Raw genomic sequence first — 23,358 nt, forward strand, 5'->3', positions numbered from 1 at the left:
TTCAAAAATAACGAGTATGACAATTGTCACTTTTCTATGGTACATCTGCACTGAAATTTTAATTTGTCTTGTTTACAATATATATTTTTTACCTATTTACTTTCAAAAATATCAAAAAAGTTCAAAAATAACGATTATGATAATTGTCACTTTTCTATGTTACATCTTCACTGAAATTTTAATTTAACTTGTTTACAATATATATTTTTAGCTATTTATTTTAAAAATATTCAAAATAGTTCAATAATAACGATTATGACAATTGTCACTTTTCTATGGTACATCATTACTGAAATTTTAATTTTATATTTTTACAATATATATTTTTACCTATTTAATTTAAAAAAATTCAAAAATAACGATAAGAAATTTTTATATAACATGTTAATATTTTTACCTAAAAAATTAGCGATCAAAAGAGAGAAAAAGATACGTAAAAAATAATCTTAAAAAATATTTAAAAATAATATTAAAAATTAGTGATCAAAAGATATATCAGAAAAAAAATACGTAAAAAATAATCTTAAAAAATATTTAAAAATAATATTAAAAATTAGCGATCAAAAGATATATCAGGAAAAGATATGTAAAAAATAATCTTAAAAAATATTTAAAAAGAATATTAAATATTAGCGATCAAAAGATATATCAGAAAAAAATACGTAAAAAATAATCTTAAAAAATATTTAAAAATAATATTAAAAATTAGCGATCAAAAGATATATCAGAAAAAAATACGTAAAAAATAATATTAAAAATTAGCGATTAAAAGATATATCAGGAAAAAATACGTAAAATATAATATTAAAAAATATTAAAAATTAGCGATCAAAAATCATTTTATAAAAATATTATATTTATATTATCTAAAAAAAATTATAAATTAAGTAAAATAATAATCTTAAAAAATTAATAATAATAAATAAAATATTATTAATAATATAATAAAAAATAATACATTGCCGAAAATAACACATTGACGCTAACATATATAATATTTAATTTTTTAAGTAACGAGTAACCCGTTACTTTTTTGAATAGTCAGTAACTCGCGTTCCTTTTTTAAAAAGGTAACGAATAACAGTAACGCGTTCCTTCTTCGAGACGTACGCGTTTCTTATTTGTAATAACGTTTATAGCACTACAAAAAAACAAATAAGAATATATTAAAAATTATATGAATTTATTTCTTTACTTTTACGATATATTTTTTAAATGTAAAATCAAGGCTGTGTATTTGTCCTGTCAAATAGATTTTGGTCAATTGACCTATATTTGATCCCTCAAATATGGTTAAATACGGTGAGATATTGTCAATATTAACTTTATTTTATATATAATTAAATCACTAATGTTTAGCTCTCTATGGCAGAGTCTTGTTCTAATTTATATTCATTATTATCATTTCTATAATATTTTTTAATATAATGTACAAGGGCTTTTTCACGGACATTCAATAGAAAAAGAAATTTTTTGAGATGATTTTATAAGTAGAAAATTATGAAAGGGAATTTACCAATTTAAGGGTCTAACTTCATCACTTAACTTTAATCATAGATAATCTGATTATTAATTATATAAATATTTAGCGTGTTTGTACTGAACTTTAATTCCAACTTCGAAATATTGCTTAAAATATTTTACGGCACATTTATTAAATATTTTCTAGTATGAGCTATATGCCAGGTTAAAGTAGAATAGAAAGTTCATTGAACTTCTTTTTTTATATATTATAAAAAGAAAGCAATTTCTTTGACTACTTTATATATAATACTCTTTTTTTTAGTAATTAATAAGTAAGTTGTATATATGCATGCATAGTCAATTTTTTATTTATACTTATACTATGTTTCATTTTATTTTTGAACCTGATTCATAATTATTTAATTCTAACCGCTTTAGGGTATATCAATTTTTTTTTATTAAAAAATCAAAATATTCTTCCTATTTTTTTTAAATATTTATTTTACAGTTCTTTAACATTTTTACCTTGTACTGTAAATTAAAATCATCGTGTATCAATCCTCAAATTTAAGAATATTTTCATTCGACTAGACTATATTTTTTTTTGCCTTATTTGATTTATCAAAAAATAAAATTTATAATAAAATATATTTTATGTATCATAATTCATAAAATAGAGTTTGTGAATTTAAATATAATAAGATGAAAATATTTTATGCCTAGAAATAATGTTCAAAATTTGGCCAAAATGAAGAGGTACTGAAGTCACTTTATAAAAACAACTTTATTAGAATTAAATTAAATCTTGTCCTTTTTTAAAGATGGTTTTTCTTATCCTTAATTTCGGTTTCTTATTATTTTTTTTATATTCACTTCTTCTTTTTTTTTGATTTATTTTATCTACCCTCTGCTGGTTCCAATTAGTGATAAATTCAATAGGACTACAGATAAATAAACACTCATTTTAAACCAAAAATAAAATTTATAGAAAAAACATAAGTAGGTGAAATAAATTACAACTGGTGACATTCACCTTTTGATATAGATTTTATAAAAAAAAATCATATTATTACTTATTTTATTTTTATTGCATCATTTAAAAATATTTATAAAAACAATCATAATTTTTAAAAATTTTACTTTCTTTTTCCTTTAGACAAAACAAAAGACAAGGTATTAATCTTTTTCTTTAACAAATAAACATGATTAAAGTGTCGAGAGAATTGTTTATTTTTTCATATTTAAATACAAATGAACTCTGAAAATGTATTTTTCTAATTTTTTTTATATTAAATATTGCTTTAATACATAGACAAAGGTAAATGACTAGTATCTGGTATAATTTTATTTACAATTTTAATTTGATTTTTTAAATATAATATTAAAGGTAAAAGAAGGTTTATAAAGTAAGGGATGATCTATCATATAAAGGGGACAATGACATTAAATAATTTACGTTATACAATATTATTACATTATTTTATTTATATTTGAAATCAATTAGGGGTGAGAGTGTTTAATTATCAGTATTTTAAGTTAAAAAATAATGTTGGAGAAAAAGTGAAAATGTGATGTATTGAAAACTCTTTAAGATCAGAGTTTGACCTTGGTCTGGTTGAGTAATATACAATCGATTTTATTTCTCACATAATATTGGTTGACAGTGTTTTTAAGCATTCTACCTTAGAAAGTGTAATATTTATTTTTATTAAATGTTCAATCATATAAAGAACCATCGGATTAAAAAAAACACTGTTAATCATCATAAAAAAAATTGAGAAATGAATTTTAGAAGTAATAATTACACGAGTTTTCGCGGCATTGAAGCCGATTAATCGTTATTGTTACCAAACCTGAACAGTTAAAAATTGTCATCCAAACTTGAACCGAACTAGGTATTTCTACACCTCATTAAACCAATAACGATTTACCCCTTACAAATCTTTTATCCCCTTTTATTCTCTTAAATAAAAAAGGAAATCAGAATTAAAATTAGCAAAATAAATTTAGGACCTCTAAATAGATATGTGAAATGGGCTTGAACATTTTAGAATCTTAGTTGTTTTAAAGATAGCGATGAATCATTTTTAATTAATAAGTATCATATTGTTATTTGATGGTAACAGCTACTCAAGTAATTAAGTTACATAGGTATTCTTATTTCCAACAGTGGCTTAGCCAGGTTTGGGAGGGTACGGGAAATTTTTTATAAATTCTGATTAGGTATTTTTGATTATCTCGTGATTATTTTTATTAAGCTTTTTTAAACTAGATAATATCTTTATATCATCTCCGTTCAGGGGTGAATTGGCATTAAGCTTGATAGGAAATATCCCAAGAGACGAAAATGCAGTTAGACTGAGAAGGTTATGCTACATTTTTATAAGAATAATTTGGGTTTTCTTATAAAAATTTTTTTTTCTGGAAATTTTGAATAATAGTCGTTATTTTAAAAAATTATTAAACTTTTTTCCCCTTCAAATTATTGTTTAAAGTGATATATTGTATACATATTTTTTGGGCGGGAGGGGGGTAAGAGGTGTGTAAGGAGAATATTTGTATTGGCTTAAAATGATATTTACGAGAACATCAAATTTCAGATAGGATGGGAAATTTTTTGATTTCCTACCACTTAGTTATGTCTATGTCTGCATGGCCGGAACCGAACCATTCATATGGTTTTGCGCGTTATTCAACCCAGCAGTCTTTTTGCACGGTTTATACAACTTTTTTGGGTACTCGACCCAAAATTTAGAAATTATTAAAGCGGCTTTTTATTCCATTTAATATTTCATTCTATTTAGTTTGCAATTAGATAATTAACACAAATTATTTTGTACAAATGATTCATTTATTAGTCGCAAAATTATTGTATTATAAAAAGAAAAGGCTAAAAGCGATAGATTTTATTGCTTAATTTTTGTGAAAGAGTTCAAAAATATAAATTTTTTTATTATAAGATTTCTGAAATCATGAATACTAAGCCTTAATAGCGTGAAAACGTTAAATATGCAATATATAGAATGTTGTCTTTGAATAAACAATAAAAGATATATTTATATATTCAGAGATTTGAAACAAAAATGTAATTATTTAAATATTGAAATCTATAAATTCATTAATCCATATTGGTTTTTAATACTTTTATGATAGGAGAACTATAGAAATGTTTTTTCAGAAATAAAAGGGGGGGGGGACTAATTCTTCTGAGAAAAGTCTTTTTGATTTAATAAATGACTGCTTAAAACATGGATTAAAATTAAATAATGTTATTGGATAGCAAAAATATGGAGTGTGAGTATTGGATTTCGCTTGAAACCTCAAATCCAAAAAATTCAGATAGTATTTATAAATGGTGATAAGGTGCCCTTAATTAAAGTATTTGCGACTAATGTGATAACCCCTAAGCCAAGTATATATTTGGTTGGCTCAATAGACATGCATTTTTTAAAAGAATTATTTAATATAGATTATTAGTATAAAACATATCCATTGAAACAAATGATTTACAACACATAATTCACAAAATATTTTTTATACCCAACCATCATCTGAGTCACAATTATTTTAGCTTTAAGAAAATTTAGAAATATATAGTAATAGTTAAATTTTTGAAATACTAATGCCACATTCCAGGTGCATACAAACTAAAAACTTATATTTTTAGCCTGAAAAATGGTTAAAGATGCCAAATATTCTTTAACTTCCATATATTTAAATATTTATAAGTAAGCTACAAAAATGGCTATATCTAATAATAAAAAACTATCCGATCCGAGATTTACTAGACAACATGCGTTTAAATTAAAATATAGCAATAGCAGGCCCATGGCCATCCCCCAAAAAATAATAAATTCCTATCCTCCAAACCTTGCGCTTTGATAGAATATTTGCCTCCCATAAATGGCCCCTAAACTGCCTTTTTGATCCTCGACAAATTGATGTCAAATTTGTCAGTTGCCATGATGATTCTTCTCAACCTCTTCTTGAACATGGTAACAGTCAATGTTAGCAAGTTTAATTAATTAAACAATTAAGATAAATTATAGATATTGCGGACTACTTCCTGCTTATCACCCGATGATAACTAAACGTTAATTAAATCAATACATGTCAACTTTCATTATTATATTTAAAAAAAAATTGAAAGAGACGAATATTCTTACATGAAAAGGAGGAATACTTTTTCAAAATATAAATTTTCCGAGTGAAGTTTAATTTATTAAAAATGACAAATACTTCCAGCCTCTCACACGATCATACTTAAACGTTAATTAGAGATCAAGACATATGAAATATTAAAATAATATATATAAAATTTAAAGAGGATGAAGATTTTTGAAGAAAGGTTTTAAAGCCCGATTTTCGCTGAGCCAGTCCAAATTTGTACTCTGCCTGGCCCGATTCCAATTTTATCTTCTAAGATTACCTCGTTCGGCTTCGTTTTTAATGAGAAATGTATCCTATGGATAATAACCAATAATGAGGATATAGGTTCGACGAGTTTCCTACTATAGCAATAAACACAGATATATAATTATGAATGAATGATCATTGAGATAACAAAATAAAATATATTAATTTAACAAAATTAGGCTTTTAAATATTTTTTTCCATTCTCTATTAACCCCACTTTTTGCTGGTCCATCCAGTTAATTTTTTTTACCGGCCCAAAAATATTTTTTCAGCAGTTACTCGGTCCAAGCATTGTAGATCATTACATAAATAATTTTAATCAATTTGTAAGACAAAAGGTTCAAACTGTTCAAACGAAACCAATATAGTAATTTTTTACAAATCGAACTTGAACCGTTATTTTTATCTGAATCCTAACCTGAACAGAAGAAATATTATTTTTTCGCAATTTTGGCTAGTTTGTATAAAGGGAGTATATTATATCATATTAAAACGTTAAAACAAGCGGAATATGAAAAATATAAGTGGATAGAATTATAGACAGTGTTATTCTTAAACATTAGATTAATTCGATCATTAAATATCTGATTTTACCTAATATAATTATGGGCTAGAGTCTATATATGGCAAGGGTCAGTTTAGTTTTTGAATAAAAGTTGGACAAAGACAAAAATTATATAATTACGAAAAGGATAGGTAGAGTGTTAAACCTGACGGACCACCATATACCAGTACTGGGAGGAGGGATCGTCCCTCTCATAAAATTATCCAAATTTCTTACTTCTATGTTAATATATATTTATATACAGGATATTCAAAAAATATAATGGAAAATAAATCTTTTATAATATTGGAATTACAATATTATTTTCGAAAGATATCTTACAATTGGTATTATTGGATATAAATATCTGTCCAAAGTAAGGTACCAGATTAAAAAACACTGGGCCAAACAACACCCAGACAAAAACACCAAGGATAAAAATATTTTTTATATTTTAAACCAGGACTGCAGCCTGAACCCAGAAGCTGTAAACCTGTTTAAGAGGTAATGTGTAAACCTAAACATAATCTAAATTGGTTTTCAAACTTCAATTAAATCCGCAGACCCCTTTTTCAAAAAAAGTTGGGTTCGGTTTGGGTTCATGGGAGTGTTGGAAGATTTTCTGATTGTGCGATTGAATAAAATTGTTAATATTGGTGAATAAAATATTATCATTAATAAATATTATTGAATTATGTATATTATTATAGAAATAATCAGGGTTAGAAACCCTGTCTCAAATAAATTTAATATTTATAAAATGGTATCTTCAAATAATAAAACGGTATATAAAGTATATTATTTTTTGAATGAAAATATTTGAAATGCAAAGTAGTTTTTTTTAAAGCTTATTTCCAAAAAAATAAATAATCAATCAAATTTTAGTTGATCAAAAATATATAATAACAAAAGTGTTGGAGACTAATAGAACCTAGTCAAATCAATGTAACCTCTTGTTACATTTCATAAAAACAAGAACCTCTTTCAAAATTTATCGGAACCCCAACCGGTTGGGTGAATAATTTGGGAGAAATTTCATTCAAAGCAATAAAAATTTGACAAAATATAATCTGCTCTCTTTGTTAATGGTGGGAAAAGTATATTTTTTAACCCTGATTTAATGCAGATACAAACAGAGTTTATAAAATATCTTTAAAAAAATTTTGAACAAAGATCATAGAATATTTTTTGAAGATTTTATTCAAACTCTATGGAAAATTATTTAATTTAATGTCATCATATTTTGATAAAAAAATGTTATTGTTCAAATAACCATTGATGGCCTGGCCATATTATGGTAATTTTATTAATTAGCTATAATTAATTTATATCACCCTCCGTAAATTAGATATGTTTAAACGAATGCTGGCAAAGAAATTTACATTAATCTGCTTCTTTTTATCATTCTTGTTTTTTATAACTATTTCTGTTCTGGATTTATATTCTCTTTTCATATAAAATTATTTTACGCCATCACTTTTGTAAGTTGACCCGAATCCGGAAAAAATCCCGGGCTTAAAAAATATCTCGGACTTAAAAAACTCTAAAAAATAAAATTATATTCTACAAAACCAAAAAATTCGATTTGCAAATTTTTGAAACTTAATTGATAAAGAAGAAATAAGATTTTTTTTATATAAAAATAAAAACATGCCCAAAATATAATACTAGAAAATTATAAAACTCGGACCTAAAATAAATTTAGGTCGGAAAAAATAAACAAAACAATCAAGCCAGGCTTATATTTTTATAGGAATTTTTTTAATAAATATTACTACTTGATTTTAATTTATTTATTTATTTTAATATTCTTATTATTTGTAGAAACGCGTTTTGATAAAAACCTTAACAAATAAAAACATTTTCATCTTCTTTCTACCCTCCATATTTATAATTTTATAATATTAAAGTTTAATTTTGTTTAAAAATTTTTAATTAATTATTAAAAAAATTCATCATATTCTATTCTTTTGTAGCAAAAAAAAATCAAAGGTATGATTATTATTTTTAAAATATTTTTCGCCTTTCTTAAATATTAGTTTAAGTAATGTCGTATATTTATGTTTTTATAATATTTTAAGTATATTTTTTAATTTAGATTAATTAATAAATATACATCCCCAAATTTGAAGCCTTAAAATTCATCACATTCTATTCTTTGTAGTAAAATAAGTATTTGTAAAATGTTTTTTAAGTATTCGTTAAGTAATGTCCTCTTTTGTAGTATCATTTATATTCTTAACAGTGTTTTAAAGGAATCCTTATTAAGTTTATTTAGGACAACAACACTAATAAATGAAGTTAAATATTAGTGCTTTAAATGACCAAAGACCACTTCAGATTGATTTAATTACTGTCAAGTAATTTATTAGCTTTTACAAGTTTTAAAAAATTATTTTTTTGGTTCCGAGTTAATTCGACGCAGGGTTAATTCGGCTCCTATCTAATGTAATTTATTCGTACAAAACCACGCAATAGAAATCATATTGAGAGTTCGTCCTATTAATATATTTTTCATTTTTTTTACAAAAATCTCAAATTTATTTACTAATTACGTAATTATCAATAAAATATTTAATAATATCATAAAAAATTAATTTAATAAACAAATATTTATCAGATTCTTTGGTGGATCAATTTACGATGTTATAAGATATGTTGATCCAAAAAAAATCAAATTATTTAAACCAGGGTTTCGACCGTTAAAGTATAACGGTTCCATTCCTTTAAGTTTTTGGTTTAGAATTTTATAAAGATTTTGTTCCATTTAGGTTTTTTTTGAAGAAATTTACATCGGTTCGATTTAGAATAACAGTTCTTTTTGGTTCGCTCCGGTTTTTATAAGTTTAATTTTTTTTAAATAATTAATCATAAACCATATAAATAATATTAATTTTAGAGAAAAATCTTTTTAATTTATATTTTTATAATTCCTTATATAATTTACCCACTAAGATTATTTCTAATCATTAACTAGTAATTTGCCTTATTTCTAATAACTTGAATATATAAAGTAAAAACAATAAACTTGGTATTAATGACATGAAGATAATAGTGATGAATTATAATTTGAAAAGAAATCACGAATAATTAAAATTTCAAATTTAGGTATAATTTAATATTAATAATTTTTAAAAACCTTTATGAACCTGGTTAAATAGGTTAAAAATATTCATAACAGTTCAATTCACTCTTTTTATATTTCTTTATAGCGGTTCGGTTCGAAACCCTGAAAAACATAATATAAATTTTTTAAAATGATTAATAGAATTATTTTAATGATATTTAAATTTCTAAAATGAGTCAGTCTTATTAAAGGTTTTATAGTCAACAATTATTTTCTAAATTAATAAAATTGATAGATATGATTGAAAAATGCCAACTCTAGAATGAGACCTTCCTTTTGTTAGTCCCTTACTAATAATTCTAAAAATAATTTGAATTTTTTTTGATCAACATTTTTTTAAAACGACCGATTAAGATTTTAGCCAAAATAATGTAAGATAAGAAATAGAGGTCCAAACCTTTATGCCATCTATGAGCAAAATATTAATATAAATTGGTCCTCTTATAAATATTGGTTTATTAATTTTTTGGTATTATTATTTTTCATTGATATTACACAATTAGTAAATAAAATTGAGATTTTTGTAAAAAAAATTAAGAAATAATTAATAGGACCAACCTTAAAATGATTTCTATTTAATCATCCTTTTGTTTATTCTAATAAATTGCAACTGTATTAGATACGCGCCGAATACTCGTGATACCCTTATTTTCTATTAGCAATTGTCATTTTTTTATTCAATCTAATTTGATAATATTCAAATCCATTCTAGTATTTTATAAATGATAAATTTTTCTAATATATTTTATTTTATCTGTGTCGTAAATTGTGAAATTTTATGCAATATTAGGATAAAGTTAAGTCAAATCGATGGTGTCATTAGGTAAAGGCTGGGGGAGGGGGGGGGCATTCCCCATCAAAACTCCATTAAGCAACCCGACTATTGACCATTTAATTTCTAAAATAAGAAATGAATTATTTTTAATTTAATAGCATCATTTTATAAAATACTTTCAATTTTATATTAATCAGCAGTATATTTATTAATTTAAGTTTAAATCTTTTGATTTTGAAATTTCAATTTTTTAGGCCCTTCCCTAATACTGATGAAGATAGATACAAATAAAATAAAAAGTCCTTTAAATTGTGGAATTTTCTCACCACCTCTAGCCCCCCTCCTTCCAACACCTAGTTATAAAATACTCACTATATTGTGTTGACTAAGAGCAGAGGTGAGTTGTTAAAACCTATCTTTAAAAGTAGCGCGCTACCTTTATTTCTACCCATCAAAAAAAGCAGTGACCCCTACACTTTCTGAGGGATGGAAGCAGAATACCCCACTGAAAAGCCCCCCCCTTAAAAAAAGGGTCAATTATTTTTTGACACCCATAAATTTTAAAATAATTTTTATTGCAACGATCTTTAATATATTATAAATAAAATGTAAAAATATATTTTTAAATTAATAATTTAGATAAATTGGGGGAAGAGAAAGCGAAAGAATTTATAATTATATTATTATTTATTGCAGAGACCTTCAAAGGCTTTAATTTTTTGACCAAGCCTGGCCCAACCTCGTAGTAAATTTTTTAGGCCCAAGCCCGGTCCGGCTTATATCTAATGTTAAAAAAAAATTCCTAAGCCCATGATAAGTTTCAAAAAAATTTCCAAATCCGGCCCAAGCCCATATTCAAAAGTTTAATTTTTTTATTTAATGAAAATAAACAATATTTAAATATATTTAGGCAATCATTTTGTTTACAATACTGAAATTTATTATTATTAGAAGAAGAAAAGGCATTATTTCTTTAAATTAGCAACTGTTTTAAATAATCTAAATTTAAATTTAATAATTTTAACCCCAAACCCAGCCAATCCCATTAAAAAATTTTTTTTAAATCCAGACCCTCTAGAAAATATAATATTAGACCCATACCTGGCCCATGAAGTTGCTTAAATAAAAAATTTTTCAATGATAAAATTAGATTCCTCTCCTTCATAAAATCTTGTACTTTTGGAAAAACATCCAAAAATTCAGTGTTATTATCTATTAGGATTAAAAAAATAATTAAAGACAATTTAAATTATACTTCTCAAATTAATCAGGCAATCTTTTGCCAATTAAATTTGATTTATTGAAACCCCTATATCCTTCGAAATGGTTTGAAATTTTGTACAAGCAAAACTTGTTATCGACAATATTTTATCCAAAACACAAAGTGATAAAATAAAATAAAATTTTTCTATTCTAAAGACTATAGCAATAGCCATAGTGGAAGTGGCAGTATATTCAGAGTCCTTTAAATTTGTTAAGGCTGCCCTCAAGGCATCATAAAGTAGAAAAAAATTTACAATAGCTTTATATGACTATAGCCAGCTTCTAAATGAAAAAACATTTTAAATCTAAATAAATAAGGTACTATTACCTAGTGGTATTCTTGATGCGTAGAAATCGTTGCGATTTTTTCAGATCATTACACTGACATTTTTTGAGTATCTCATATCTTTTTACCACCATTAAAATAGATATAAATCTAATCTAGTATTCCTAGAACATTTCGAAGTTCTTTAATTGATTGGCCTAATTGAACAATGATTAAATTTAATCGATGACAATAACACCAAATAAAGGCTGCCTTTGGCGCCTCTGCTCTAATCAAGGCTTGCACACTATTGATTCTTCCACTCATATTTGAGGCGCCATCATAACTTTGCCCAACTAGAAATTCAAGGGGTAAATTCATCGAGCCGAGTTTGGATATTATAGCACAAAGTGTTTTCCAACAAAATATTATATTAATATAATTTAAAAATAATGGAAATGAGTAATATGATAATTTCAAAAAATATCTATGTCGTATGGGGTTTCGGAATCGGTGGGGATTCGGCATTTCTCAATTTTAAATCATTTAATATGGACGATTTTTTGGATTCTAAAATTTTGATTTTACAGGAATTGAATTCCAGCATGTGTACAGTATTTACCCTATAAATTTCAGCCCATTTCAGCGATAGAATTTTAGTATTTTTTTAATTTAAAAAATCCATATAAATTAGAAGTAGTTCTAAAGTTCATGGCAAAATTGTTTGAAATTTACAGTATGGGTATTCTACCCATGCTAGAAAGCATTTCCGATTAAAATCGAACTTAAAATTTTTTTAAATCGCTCTCGATAAAGGATTTAAAATCAAAAGATTCCGAATCCCCACGGATTCCGAATCCCAATACGACATATACTAGAATAATTTCAAAAGGGAGTTGAGAATTAGATAATTGTCTAGTTTTAAATTATATCAGAACATTTTTACTTATGTTTAATTTAAAAATATATAAAATGAGTAATAAGACAATTGTCACCTTTATAGGTAGTAAGCTCATTAGTACAAAAAAATAGAAAAAGCTTAATAATAACAATTTCTATGGTACATCTTCACTGAAATTAAAAATGTTCAAAATATATAATTTTACCTATAAGCTTTAAAAAAATTAAAAATAACGGTTATGACAATTGTCACTATTCTAAGATACATATTTGATGAAATTTTAATTTAACATGTTCATAAAAAATATTTTTACCTATTTACTTTTAAAAAATTTAAAAATATTCATAATTAACGATTATGACAATTGTCACTGTTCTATGGTACATCTTCACTGAAATTTTAATTTAACATGTTTACAAAACATATTTTTACTTATTTGCTTTAAAAATTTAAAAATGTTGATATATCGATTATGACAATTGTCACTGTTCTATAGTACATCTTCACTGAAATTTTAATTTAACATGTTTACAAAACATATTTTTATTTATTTGCTTTAAAAAAATTTAAAAATGTTGATAATTAAAGATTATGACAATTGTCACTTTTCTATGGTACATCTTCTGAAATTTTAATTTAACATATTTACAAAACATATTTTTACTTATTTACTTAAAAAAAACTCAAAAAAGTTCAAAAATTACGATTATGACAATTGTCACCTTTATATCCTTTACAATCACTGAAACCATCTTGAAACATGCTCAACTAGCTTATTTTAATTAAAATTATTTTTAAAGGTTCTGATATGAGTATGTCACTTTTATACTCTACATTAAATGTAAAATATTAATTATGATTATGACAAAAAAAACACCAAATATTAAAAAATATGTAATCGTTAAATTCTCACATTTACACAACTTATGAAATAATATTTTTCTAAGATCAAAAAATAAATATCAAAAATTTTATTTTTAAAAAATCACAAAATATTTGTACAAAAAATTTTAGGATCAAAAATGTTATAATAAAGATTTTCTTGCTAAAGATTTTAGTATATTATAAAATTACAAAAAAATTTTCTCAAAATCATAGAAGATTTTTTTACAAAAATTTTTTTTTATTTTGCTCAAAAATCTATTTTTTTAGCGAAAAAATCTTCGCATTTTTTTATCTTCAAAAGAGCTACGATCTGTGAAGATTTTTGAATTTTGAGCAAATGTTAAACCCTGACTATAAGTAATCCAATTTCTAGCAATTTTGCTATTGTCAATATTAGTTTTTTCATAAAAGCTTTCATCAAAGGATCTGTTTCTATTATTATTATCTCTGGGGAATAAATAATGTGTATGTTGAAGAGCTTCTAATTCTAGATATTTATTAATTATAAATTTGTCAATTATTTTTTCAACAATATTGATGGAATCATTTGATTCCTAAGAAAAGGGAGGGAGGGAAGATAAGATATTTAAATTAAAATATGAATACTACTATCTATTCATATTATGCTTAAAAAAATAAGTAGAAAAATTTCCGTCAATATAAATTAAATTAAATATTAAGTTGGGGGGGGGGTGGGGTCTTATTTTACATTTATAAACCAGAAATCACTTGATCATGATGGATGTAACAAAACAGTAAAAGAATTTTTAATAAAGAAAATTTAAAAAAAAAATGTACCCCCACTCAAATTTACTGAAGCAGTTGCTACGGACCCCCCCCCCCCGTTGTAGGGGCCACTGGCATTTAGGATCATTAGTCTTTTGGATATGTCAATTAGTGCATGGTAAATATTTTACTTATCAACACTCTAAATCAAAATATTTTTATTAACTATTCTATATGTAATTCTTTCAACTCTTTCTTATATTACTTATAATATTTTTTTGTTATACAATTTATATATTTTCGAGACCTTTATTTTTTCTTAAAATTTTTCAACTTATTTTTATTTCTAAAATCACAAAAAATTAATTATTTTTATAAAAGAAGTAAGAAAAAAAATATAATATTGTTTTTTTTTATTAAAATCAATATAAGGTCAAATAAATAAAAAATAATTTAAACTAAGAATAGGACACTAAATAACACCAACCTAATTTCTAATGCCTTTATGCTTTCCACTTTACATTCCCATAGCGTTTCAGGTAGCGGGTTTAACGTAAAATTATTCATATGATCCTTCAAAATATGTCATTGCTGGGTCGAAACAAAAAAGAGAATATATATTTGTTGGACAATGCTAAAAAAAATGATTTTGCCACTAATGATGATCGTGCCATGTCACTAAGCAGCAGATTTAAGCTGTGGTCATCACAAGGTATAAAAAATACTCAGATTTATTTGTAATATTCGAGTCTGAATCCCTTTAAAGCATCTGATCCATTATCGTAACCTTGTTCACGAAAATTTATTTTATCTCTAATCCCAATTTTTTAGATACTGATAAAAATACTTCTACCAAGGTCTAGACAGTACTGGAATCTTTTTAGATAGCCAACAAATCGCTCATTTATTTCAATGGAGTTGTTAGGTTCTTTGTATATAACTATAATTAATTGTTCTTGGCTGGTTATATCTGGTGTACAGTCTAATATTACCGACGAATATATTGCATTTTTAATAGCATCACCAATTTTTTCTAAGATTTTATCTCCTATCAAGTTAATAATCTCATTTTGAATTCAATTTCCAAAGTAATGATTATGAATTTCACTATTCATAATTCGGCGAATGTGGTCAAATAATTTTATATTAAATTTCGATAAAAAAAACTAAATTTCTTAATTAAAAAATAAATGAAGTTTTTTTTACTAAAATATAAATCAAATATTTTATTATAATGCATCAGCTAGACATGCAAACATTTTTTCGAAATTCATACAGGGATATTTTTCAAGAGCTAAAAATAATTGAGTAAAATTACAAAATTTGGCGGCCCTTAGAATTGTCTAATTTCAACGACCTGGAACGATTGCCCCTTCTGCACGGCCCTGAGTATACCATAAGTAATATAATAATGACCAACGTCTCGGACCAAGCATCAACACGACCTCAAATTTTATAAATTACATCTACTAATTCATGTTTTATAATTCTAAAAAATTGTCCAATTAAAAAATAGGATTAATTCAGATTTTAAAAGCTTAATTTATAGAAATTTAAATACTATGCTCCTTTTTTGATGAAAATTTTTTCTTTTTTGATTGGACTCATTTCTTTTTAGTTTGACACTTTTCTTTTTTTGATAATGGTTCAAGAAACCGGATTCATATTCCGATAACCCGAAAGTAGTGATCTTCATCGGACCTAAATTAAATTATTTTTTCAATATAGATTTACACTGAACATGATCAAGTTTTTTATTATTTTACCAACAAATAAAAAATTATTGGTGCCATGTTTCTTGAAAAAAATTTTAAAATATATATATTTTATTTTATAATTTAGGCCATTTTTAAAAAAATTAAGCTCTTTGGACCCGGCCTGATTTTGCAGATCTCTAGTTTATAAAAATAGGCCATGAATTTTATATCTTTAGACAAGCTTGAAAGAAAAATTCGACAAGTATGGCCCTTAAAAGCTCAAGAAAATTTTTTTAAATTTGGTTTTCGATCAATGGAAGAAAAGATTATTAGCTGTTCTGTCATACAAGAAAAAGGGGGACCTATCCATCATATTTTTTGTTTATTTAACTATATTTATGTATTTTTATAATTTTATTTAAATAAAGATTTCAAAGTATTTTTGTGTTTTGTGTTATATTTTATGATTAGGGAATGTTTTGAAAAGGCGAAAGTCAGGCTATAATTCAAAACAATGACAACGCATTCAGCCTGCTTATGAAAAAATTCCTTACACCTTTTAAGGAAATATAAAATTAGGACGCATTTTAGAGTTATAAAGATTTCAAAAAGTGACGTATTTTTGAGCCACCCCATATAATTATAATTTGAAATAATTTTAACAAAAATAATAAATTTCAAAAATTTTTATATCCTATAACCAATGTTGATTATGATTACACAAACATTTTTATTTAGAAATTAAAGCTGTTTTATATTTATATAATAGGGGCAGGAATACCTAATGGTAGACAAAGGAGAGGAACACGATGTATTTGAGGCAGCCAAGATATTGCTGCATATGTCAAAGGGCAAAGTTCAACCCAAATTCTCACCATTAAGACTTGCTAATAAGGATATAGGATCTTTAACACCCCCAGCAAATAATCTCGACAAATTTTTATTCAAATCGCCACATCTCCAGCCGCTAATAAATAATGATAATAATATAAATATGTCAATGACCAAAATTAAAAATTTTAATCAAAATTGCCGGTTTTCAATCAACGATGGAGTCAATCAAGATCCGTATTCTGTGTGCCCCTTATCTCCAGAAAGCCTTATTGATATTAACGTCACAAATAACAATAAAAAGATATCTAATAAAGTTACCACAAAAAAATATATTTGCCCCTATTCAAATTGTATACGCTCTTATGACAAATTAATTCATTTGACATCACATTATAGAACTCATACAGGTGAAACATTTAATTTATTAATAAATCATCGCTGTCATTTGCATATAGGATATGGTTGTAGTAGCAAATGAAATTATTGATAAAACTTCCTTTACCTTCTCACTCTTAGCTTTTAGCTACCAGGGTTATAAAGAATATTTGTGGGCTGAGGTTATTGATTAGCCATCGTATATTTAAGAGTGAAAGAAAGGTAAAGTTTTCTACATTAGAGGGATTAATTGTCAGGTTTCGCTTTTTGATGATTTGTTTTAATTAAAGAGTTTTAGTTTCATTAAGCCTTCTGATAGATTGATTTTTATAAAGCAATTAATTATATTTTTTACTGGTAATAAAATACTTATTTACGAAAACACTAAAATTATAAAATCTAATAAAGCAGAGGAGAAACGCCAATATTTTTTTTCACATAATTTTAATAATGTTTAAGTTTGAAAATTATAAAGGCACCATGCCAATACCAGAGCGTTTGAGAATTGGAGCGCATAAGGTAAAAAGATAGCAAACCAAAAACCGTTAAAATTTAGATATTAAAATTTTTATCGTCTGCTTATTAATTGCATTAATTCCTAATAATTACATAATTTAAAGTAGTAGGTATATATATATATATAATATATTTAAATAATTTCTAACTGTTTTATTTACTCTTTATAATGGCTAAACCCCCAAACGTTGGAGAACGCTCTGGTTCTAGTATGACCCAACCATAAGAGAATGAGCTGCATAAATGTCACATCGGGCTATCTTTAATTATTCATTAACTTTATTATAGAGAATAAGAGTGAATATGGACTTTAACAAATTAAGGTCCATATTTTATTTCCCTGGACCTTCAGCGACCTTCATGGGCCTTAATTTTTTAACCAAGCCTTGCTCGTAAAAATAGACTAAGGCCCCGCCCATATTCAATATTCCCAAACCCATAATAAGTTTTAAAAAAATTTCCCAAACCCATGTCCAAAAATTTAATTTATTGTATTTCATGAAAATAGACACTCATTTTGTTTACAATACTGAAATTTATTATTATTGGGAGAAAAATATTTTTTAAGTTTTGCAACTGGTTTAAATAAGCTTAATTTAAATTAAAAATATTTATGCCCAAGCACATTTAAAAAAATTTCAAAAACCCAGGCCCACTAGAAAATATGTTATTAGACCCATACCCGGCCCATGAAGGTCTCTAAACTTACTCTATGAATTTCAGTTGTAGTGAATTTTTAAGCTACTCTTAATTTGTTATAATTCTTGATATAGTTCATTTTCATTCATTAAAAAATCAAGGACAGAATTGTCTAAAATTCATAGGGCAAATAGAGGCAACTCTAATACGGAAATACGACGACAAAATCGTTATAAATAATTTAAGTTTTGAAAATCTTTTGCCTTGAATTCGCTAAATCGCTATGGACATGTATCCTCAGGAAAAGAACTAATAAGATATATAAAAGTTTAAAAAACTTTGGCAAAAAAAGTGAATAGAAATGGAAAATCTAATTTTTAAAAAAGGGAATTGAATATATAGGTAAAGAACAAATTGAAATAAATTCGAACTTAAAGATCTGATACCATTATTAAAAACATAATGACTAGACTTAGCAGGGTTGCCAAAATATTCTTCCCTCAAATGCTTGAATTTTTCTCCCCACTCCCAATTTGCAAGTATTCCGCCCTTTTTTACCCGGCCTCCGTCTGGGTTTATCAACAGCATATTCCTTTATGATACTGTTTATTATATTTAATAATAAAAATTTTAGTATTAGAAACCATTTTAAAAAACGCTAACTGGTTTACAATTTTTTAAAACTTTTTTATTCATTTGGAAGAATTCGGTTTTCGCAGGAAAGCCTACAAAACCTTGTTACCCAGATAAGTATAATAAAGTGGGGGGGGGGGGGGCTAAAAATCTCAAAGTTGAATTTATGTAAATTAAATTTAATATATATAAAATATAAAAATAATAACTTATCTTTTAAAATGGAATATTTATAAATTATATGAAATAAAATGACGATAATATGATTTGCAAAACCAATTCTTTCTTTTAACTTTGTTAAAATTTTGAATCGACGATACTAATAAAAAATGGACATCCTCAATTTAAAAGGATACGTTACGTTTTTTATTAAAAAAAAGCACGGCAAAATGTAAACGCTTAATTTGTGCGCACTATAGAAGATTTTTTACCGTGCTATGGAAATATGCTGAAAATTATTTGCACGAATAATTGTAATTTAAGTTCAGCCTTCAATAAAGATTAATATAATGGTAATAGGAAGATTAGTCTCACCCCCACCCCTACCAGAAAATCGGCCTTAAAAAAATATTCTAAACTATTAATAATGGATTATAAATCATTTTCGAGGCACACTTTGCATTAAAAAAAGAAAAGATATAAATATTTTTAGGTGAAAATACTCTAATTTGAGCGAATTCAAATAAAATCTTAACACAAAGTTTGAGAATGACTAAGACCAACCTATTTTTTAATGAGATTCATATCCATTCTAATAAAAACGGCAGGTCATCTTAAAAGCTAAATATAAGAAGGACAATAGCAGACACCTTGACAAGACCTGTCCAAATATTATACAAGACGAATATGCCATGCTGCATAAACTATCGAGAGAGAAATCAGTTTTAAAAAACTCTGAGAAATTTTAAAATTTATGATTATTTTTTAAAATTTTTTGATTGCGATAATTTACCCTTTGAAATGATTTTACAAACTAAAATTATTCAAATAACTAAATTTTTTAAATGGGCTTGGTCTGGTCATAAAATATGCAAATTTTAAAAAAGACCTGGGCTAAACTTAAAATCAAACAGCCAGCGCTGAGCTAAAAAAAAATCCCGGCTAAGCATAAAAAAATTTTCTTTTTTTGGGTTTAAATTTTGACTTCTGCAGGTCATATTATAGTATACCATATTTATAGTGATCATCGGTTAAAGATCTCCGGACTAATAATCACCAAAAAGGAAAAAAAATAAGGGTAAAACCCCTTTCAATCATCTTTTAAGTGTAACAAACGTGTATTTCAGAGGTTACAGATCTGGACTGAAGGACTATTTTGATCCCGGTTCGATTCCAGTGGATCCCATTTTTCCTGAAATTAATCTCCAGGACGAGTCATAAAGTTAAAAGCTTAGGGAGATATGTGTCGGATAAGATAGGATAGGGCGCTGGTGGAACCGATTTTTACAAAATCGGCTATAATTCCTGTGTTTTTTTAGGTATTATAAAGAGCAATATATGAATCGATACCTATAACTATACTCTATAAAGGTGCCTTTTAAGAATATAATCATATTTTTGAAATCTTATTTTTCATAGAAGTTAAAATTTTGCTCAACATGCCCCATTAGTGGGGTTAAGCATTCCACTACAAGGGGCTTTCTAAACCATTAGTTTTAGGCTATAATGAATTGAAATGCATTTTTATTTATTATCAATGATATATATAGAATAATTTTATATTTCAAAATATCATAATACTTTTAAATTAAAGCAAATATAAAAATTGAAACTTAAATTTGGTTATTTTAATAAATATTTTGAACATATAAAAATAAGAATCTTAAAGGAGATTATGATTTCTTAGTATAAATCCTAAATACCAACTATACACAGCCATAAATTTTTAAATATTTTTTCCATACTAACTGCCATAATTGACGTGTATGGTATAGCAAGCCCTGCTATCTCTAAATTGACTAAAGTATTGAAATAATAACTAGACAAAATAAATACTCAAAAACTTTCTCAAATTATAAAAGGGTTAAAATTTGCTTTTATATAACTTAATAAAAATTAAAATTCTGTCAGTAAAAATCTTTTGACATCAAAATTTTATTTGTAAATTAAAATTTTTAATAATTAATTTTTTAAAAAGATTTTCCTATAGATGTATACTAATATTAATTATATTAGGAAAAATTTAATATTCTAGTCTATTTAAATTAAAAACTAAATTAAGAGGTTAGCCAAGCACCGGGGTTTACTTAACCCCAGTTTCCCCTAATATATATTTAAAAAATTTTTTAGTTAATGGCTATTCGATTTTTTTTTGTCTTTTTTCAATTTTGGTGAATTTTTATCCAGGATAATGTGCGAGGGTGTATCAGGCGATTTATGTAGGTTTAATTATTCTTATTCTTCTTAACTTACTAATGAAAAATAAATATTTTAAGTAATATTCAGAAATAATTATATTGGATAGGGTGTAATTTTCCGAAGGCTAGTCTTCCGTGGTCAATTTTCATATCAAATCCAATCCATTTTGTTTTTTTCTTTACACAGTAGTCCTTATCAGTATCATGAATATCTTCCCGGATGTTGTATATGAGTGGTTGTTAAGAATATAAAATTGCATTTTTTGAAAAGAAATCTATTTTTCGTTTCCTGAGCATTCATGTTATTTTTTTTTTGATTAATTTGTTTTCTTCTAGCAATATCTGTCTATTTTCAGTTCAGGATTTAATATTTTGAATGTTTATCAATAAATGTTATTGTTAGCTACTATTTACAAATTCAAAAATAAATTTGACGCATTTGAATTTATTTTAAAATTAAATTGTGTGATGTTTTATTTGCTCAAAAAACGTGAGAAAAGAGTGAGGTATGTGAGAAAACATGAGCAAGTTAAAAATAAGACCCAAAATCGTGAGAAACTCGGTAATTGTGTCATCTGGCAACCCTGAGACTAAGCTTAATTTAATATTTCAAAATAAAAACTACTATATACTACTTATTGTTTCTAAATTTAAAAAAAAAATTGTTTTATGGAAAACCTTATATTATTTCTAGATGTACGTGTGAAGAATTGTTGGAGAAGGAGGAGAAGAGTGTGAAGAAAAGGAAAGTTGACATAAAAAAATAAAATATATTTATTGATTTTTATGTTATTTAGAAGACTATTTGTTGGGGGGAGGGTCAAACAGACTTATAACAGTTACATGAATTCGAGGAGTTAATTTTTTTTAAAATCACTGTATAATTTGAATTCAAATCTTACGCAACGACCTGATCTTACAGGCAAAAATTTACATTTTTGACTCTTTATGATTTTGTTAGACCCCCCCCCCGTGTTCCGCTGCTCTTTTACGATTTTCTTTTAAAAAATAGACTATTTAACATCTGGAACTAATCATGCGTCGTCTAATTCTTTTAAGAACTTGCTTTTATTTTAGGTATCTTTACTAGATTTAACCCTCCGTAAGTAATATTTATAATAAGTTCTTGCTCATTTTTAAATTTTGCTAAATATTGAATTGTAAGCTAAGGTGTTACTAAAATAAAAACATAGTTATCTAATTATAATCAAGCGCTTTTTAATATCAATTTCATTATCCTTTATATTTTGAAAGGTGAAAAACCGTTTATTTGTCAGTGGTCGAATTGCTTTAAATGTTTTGCAAGGAATGATGAGCTGATAAGGCATGTGAGATGTCATACTGGTGACAAAAAATTCGATTGTCCAATATGTGATAAGAAGTTCAGCAGAAGAGATCATTTACAAAAACATGCAAAAATACATCCCTCATTTAGACAAGAGATGATCCCGACGAAGAGAAAATATTCTCATAGAGAATCCTATGATGATTAAATATTTTATCTATTTTTTTTGCCGCATGAAAATTTCGGAATTCATTTTTGTTACTCTATATTTCATTCATATTTTATCTAAAAATGTTTATATCAAAAATCATGATATCCCATCCCTTTAGTTATTTCTATTTTTTTAAATTCAATTTATTATATCCAAATTTGTATTTTATTTAACAAAGAAATTTAATAAATATTTTTTAGAAATTTTTATTTACGTTTTTTATTATAAGAGTTAGCATTTAACCTTTTTAAATTTTATTCGTCACTTAAATTTGTATTTTTTTACATTATTATAATATAATCATGAATTTTTATCAATTATTTCTATGCAAAAATGCGCTCAATCATTTAAAAATCAAATGAGATTTAATATTATCTTTTATTTGCGATAATCAAATTTTATATATACCATTTAACTTAACCTATTCAAAACTACCTTTTTTTAA

The 23,358-nt window shown here is 25.5% G+C and overlaps 1 protein-coding gene across 1 annotated transcript in view; it reads left to right on the forward strand.

The window, feature by feature from the left end:
• The window catches only part of LOC135927568 (Krueppel-like factor 9), a 40,033-nt gene extending 17,079 nt beyond the window's left edge, over window positions 1-22,954 (forward strand). Inside the window, exons 2-3 of the mRNA XM_065463631.1 lie at window positions 16,833-17,304; window positions 22,672-22,954. Coding sequence (XP_065319703.1) covers window positions 16,848-17,304; window positions 22,672-22,910 — 696 coding nt within the window. The 5' untranslated portion in view covers window positions 16,833-16,847 and the 3' untranslated portion in view covers window positions 22,911-22,954. The remainder of the gene's footprint in view (window positions 1-16,832; window positions 17,305-22,671) is intronic.
• Window positions 22,955-23,358: the final 404 nt, after the last annotated feature.

This window comes from Gordionus sp. m RMFG-2023, chromosome 3 (assembly GCF_954871325.1).
Source record: "Gordionus sp. m RMFG-2023 chromosome 3, tfGorSpeb1-WG-v2, whole genome shotgun sequence".
Classification (NCBI taxonomy): Eukaryota; Metazoa; Nematomorpha; class Gordioida; order Chordodea; family Parachordodidae; genus Gordionus; species Gordionus sp. m RMFG-2023.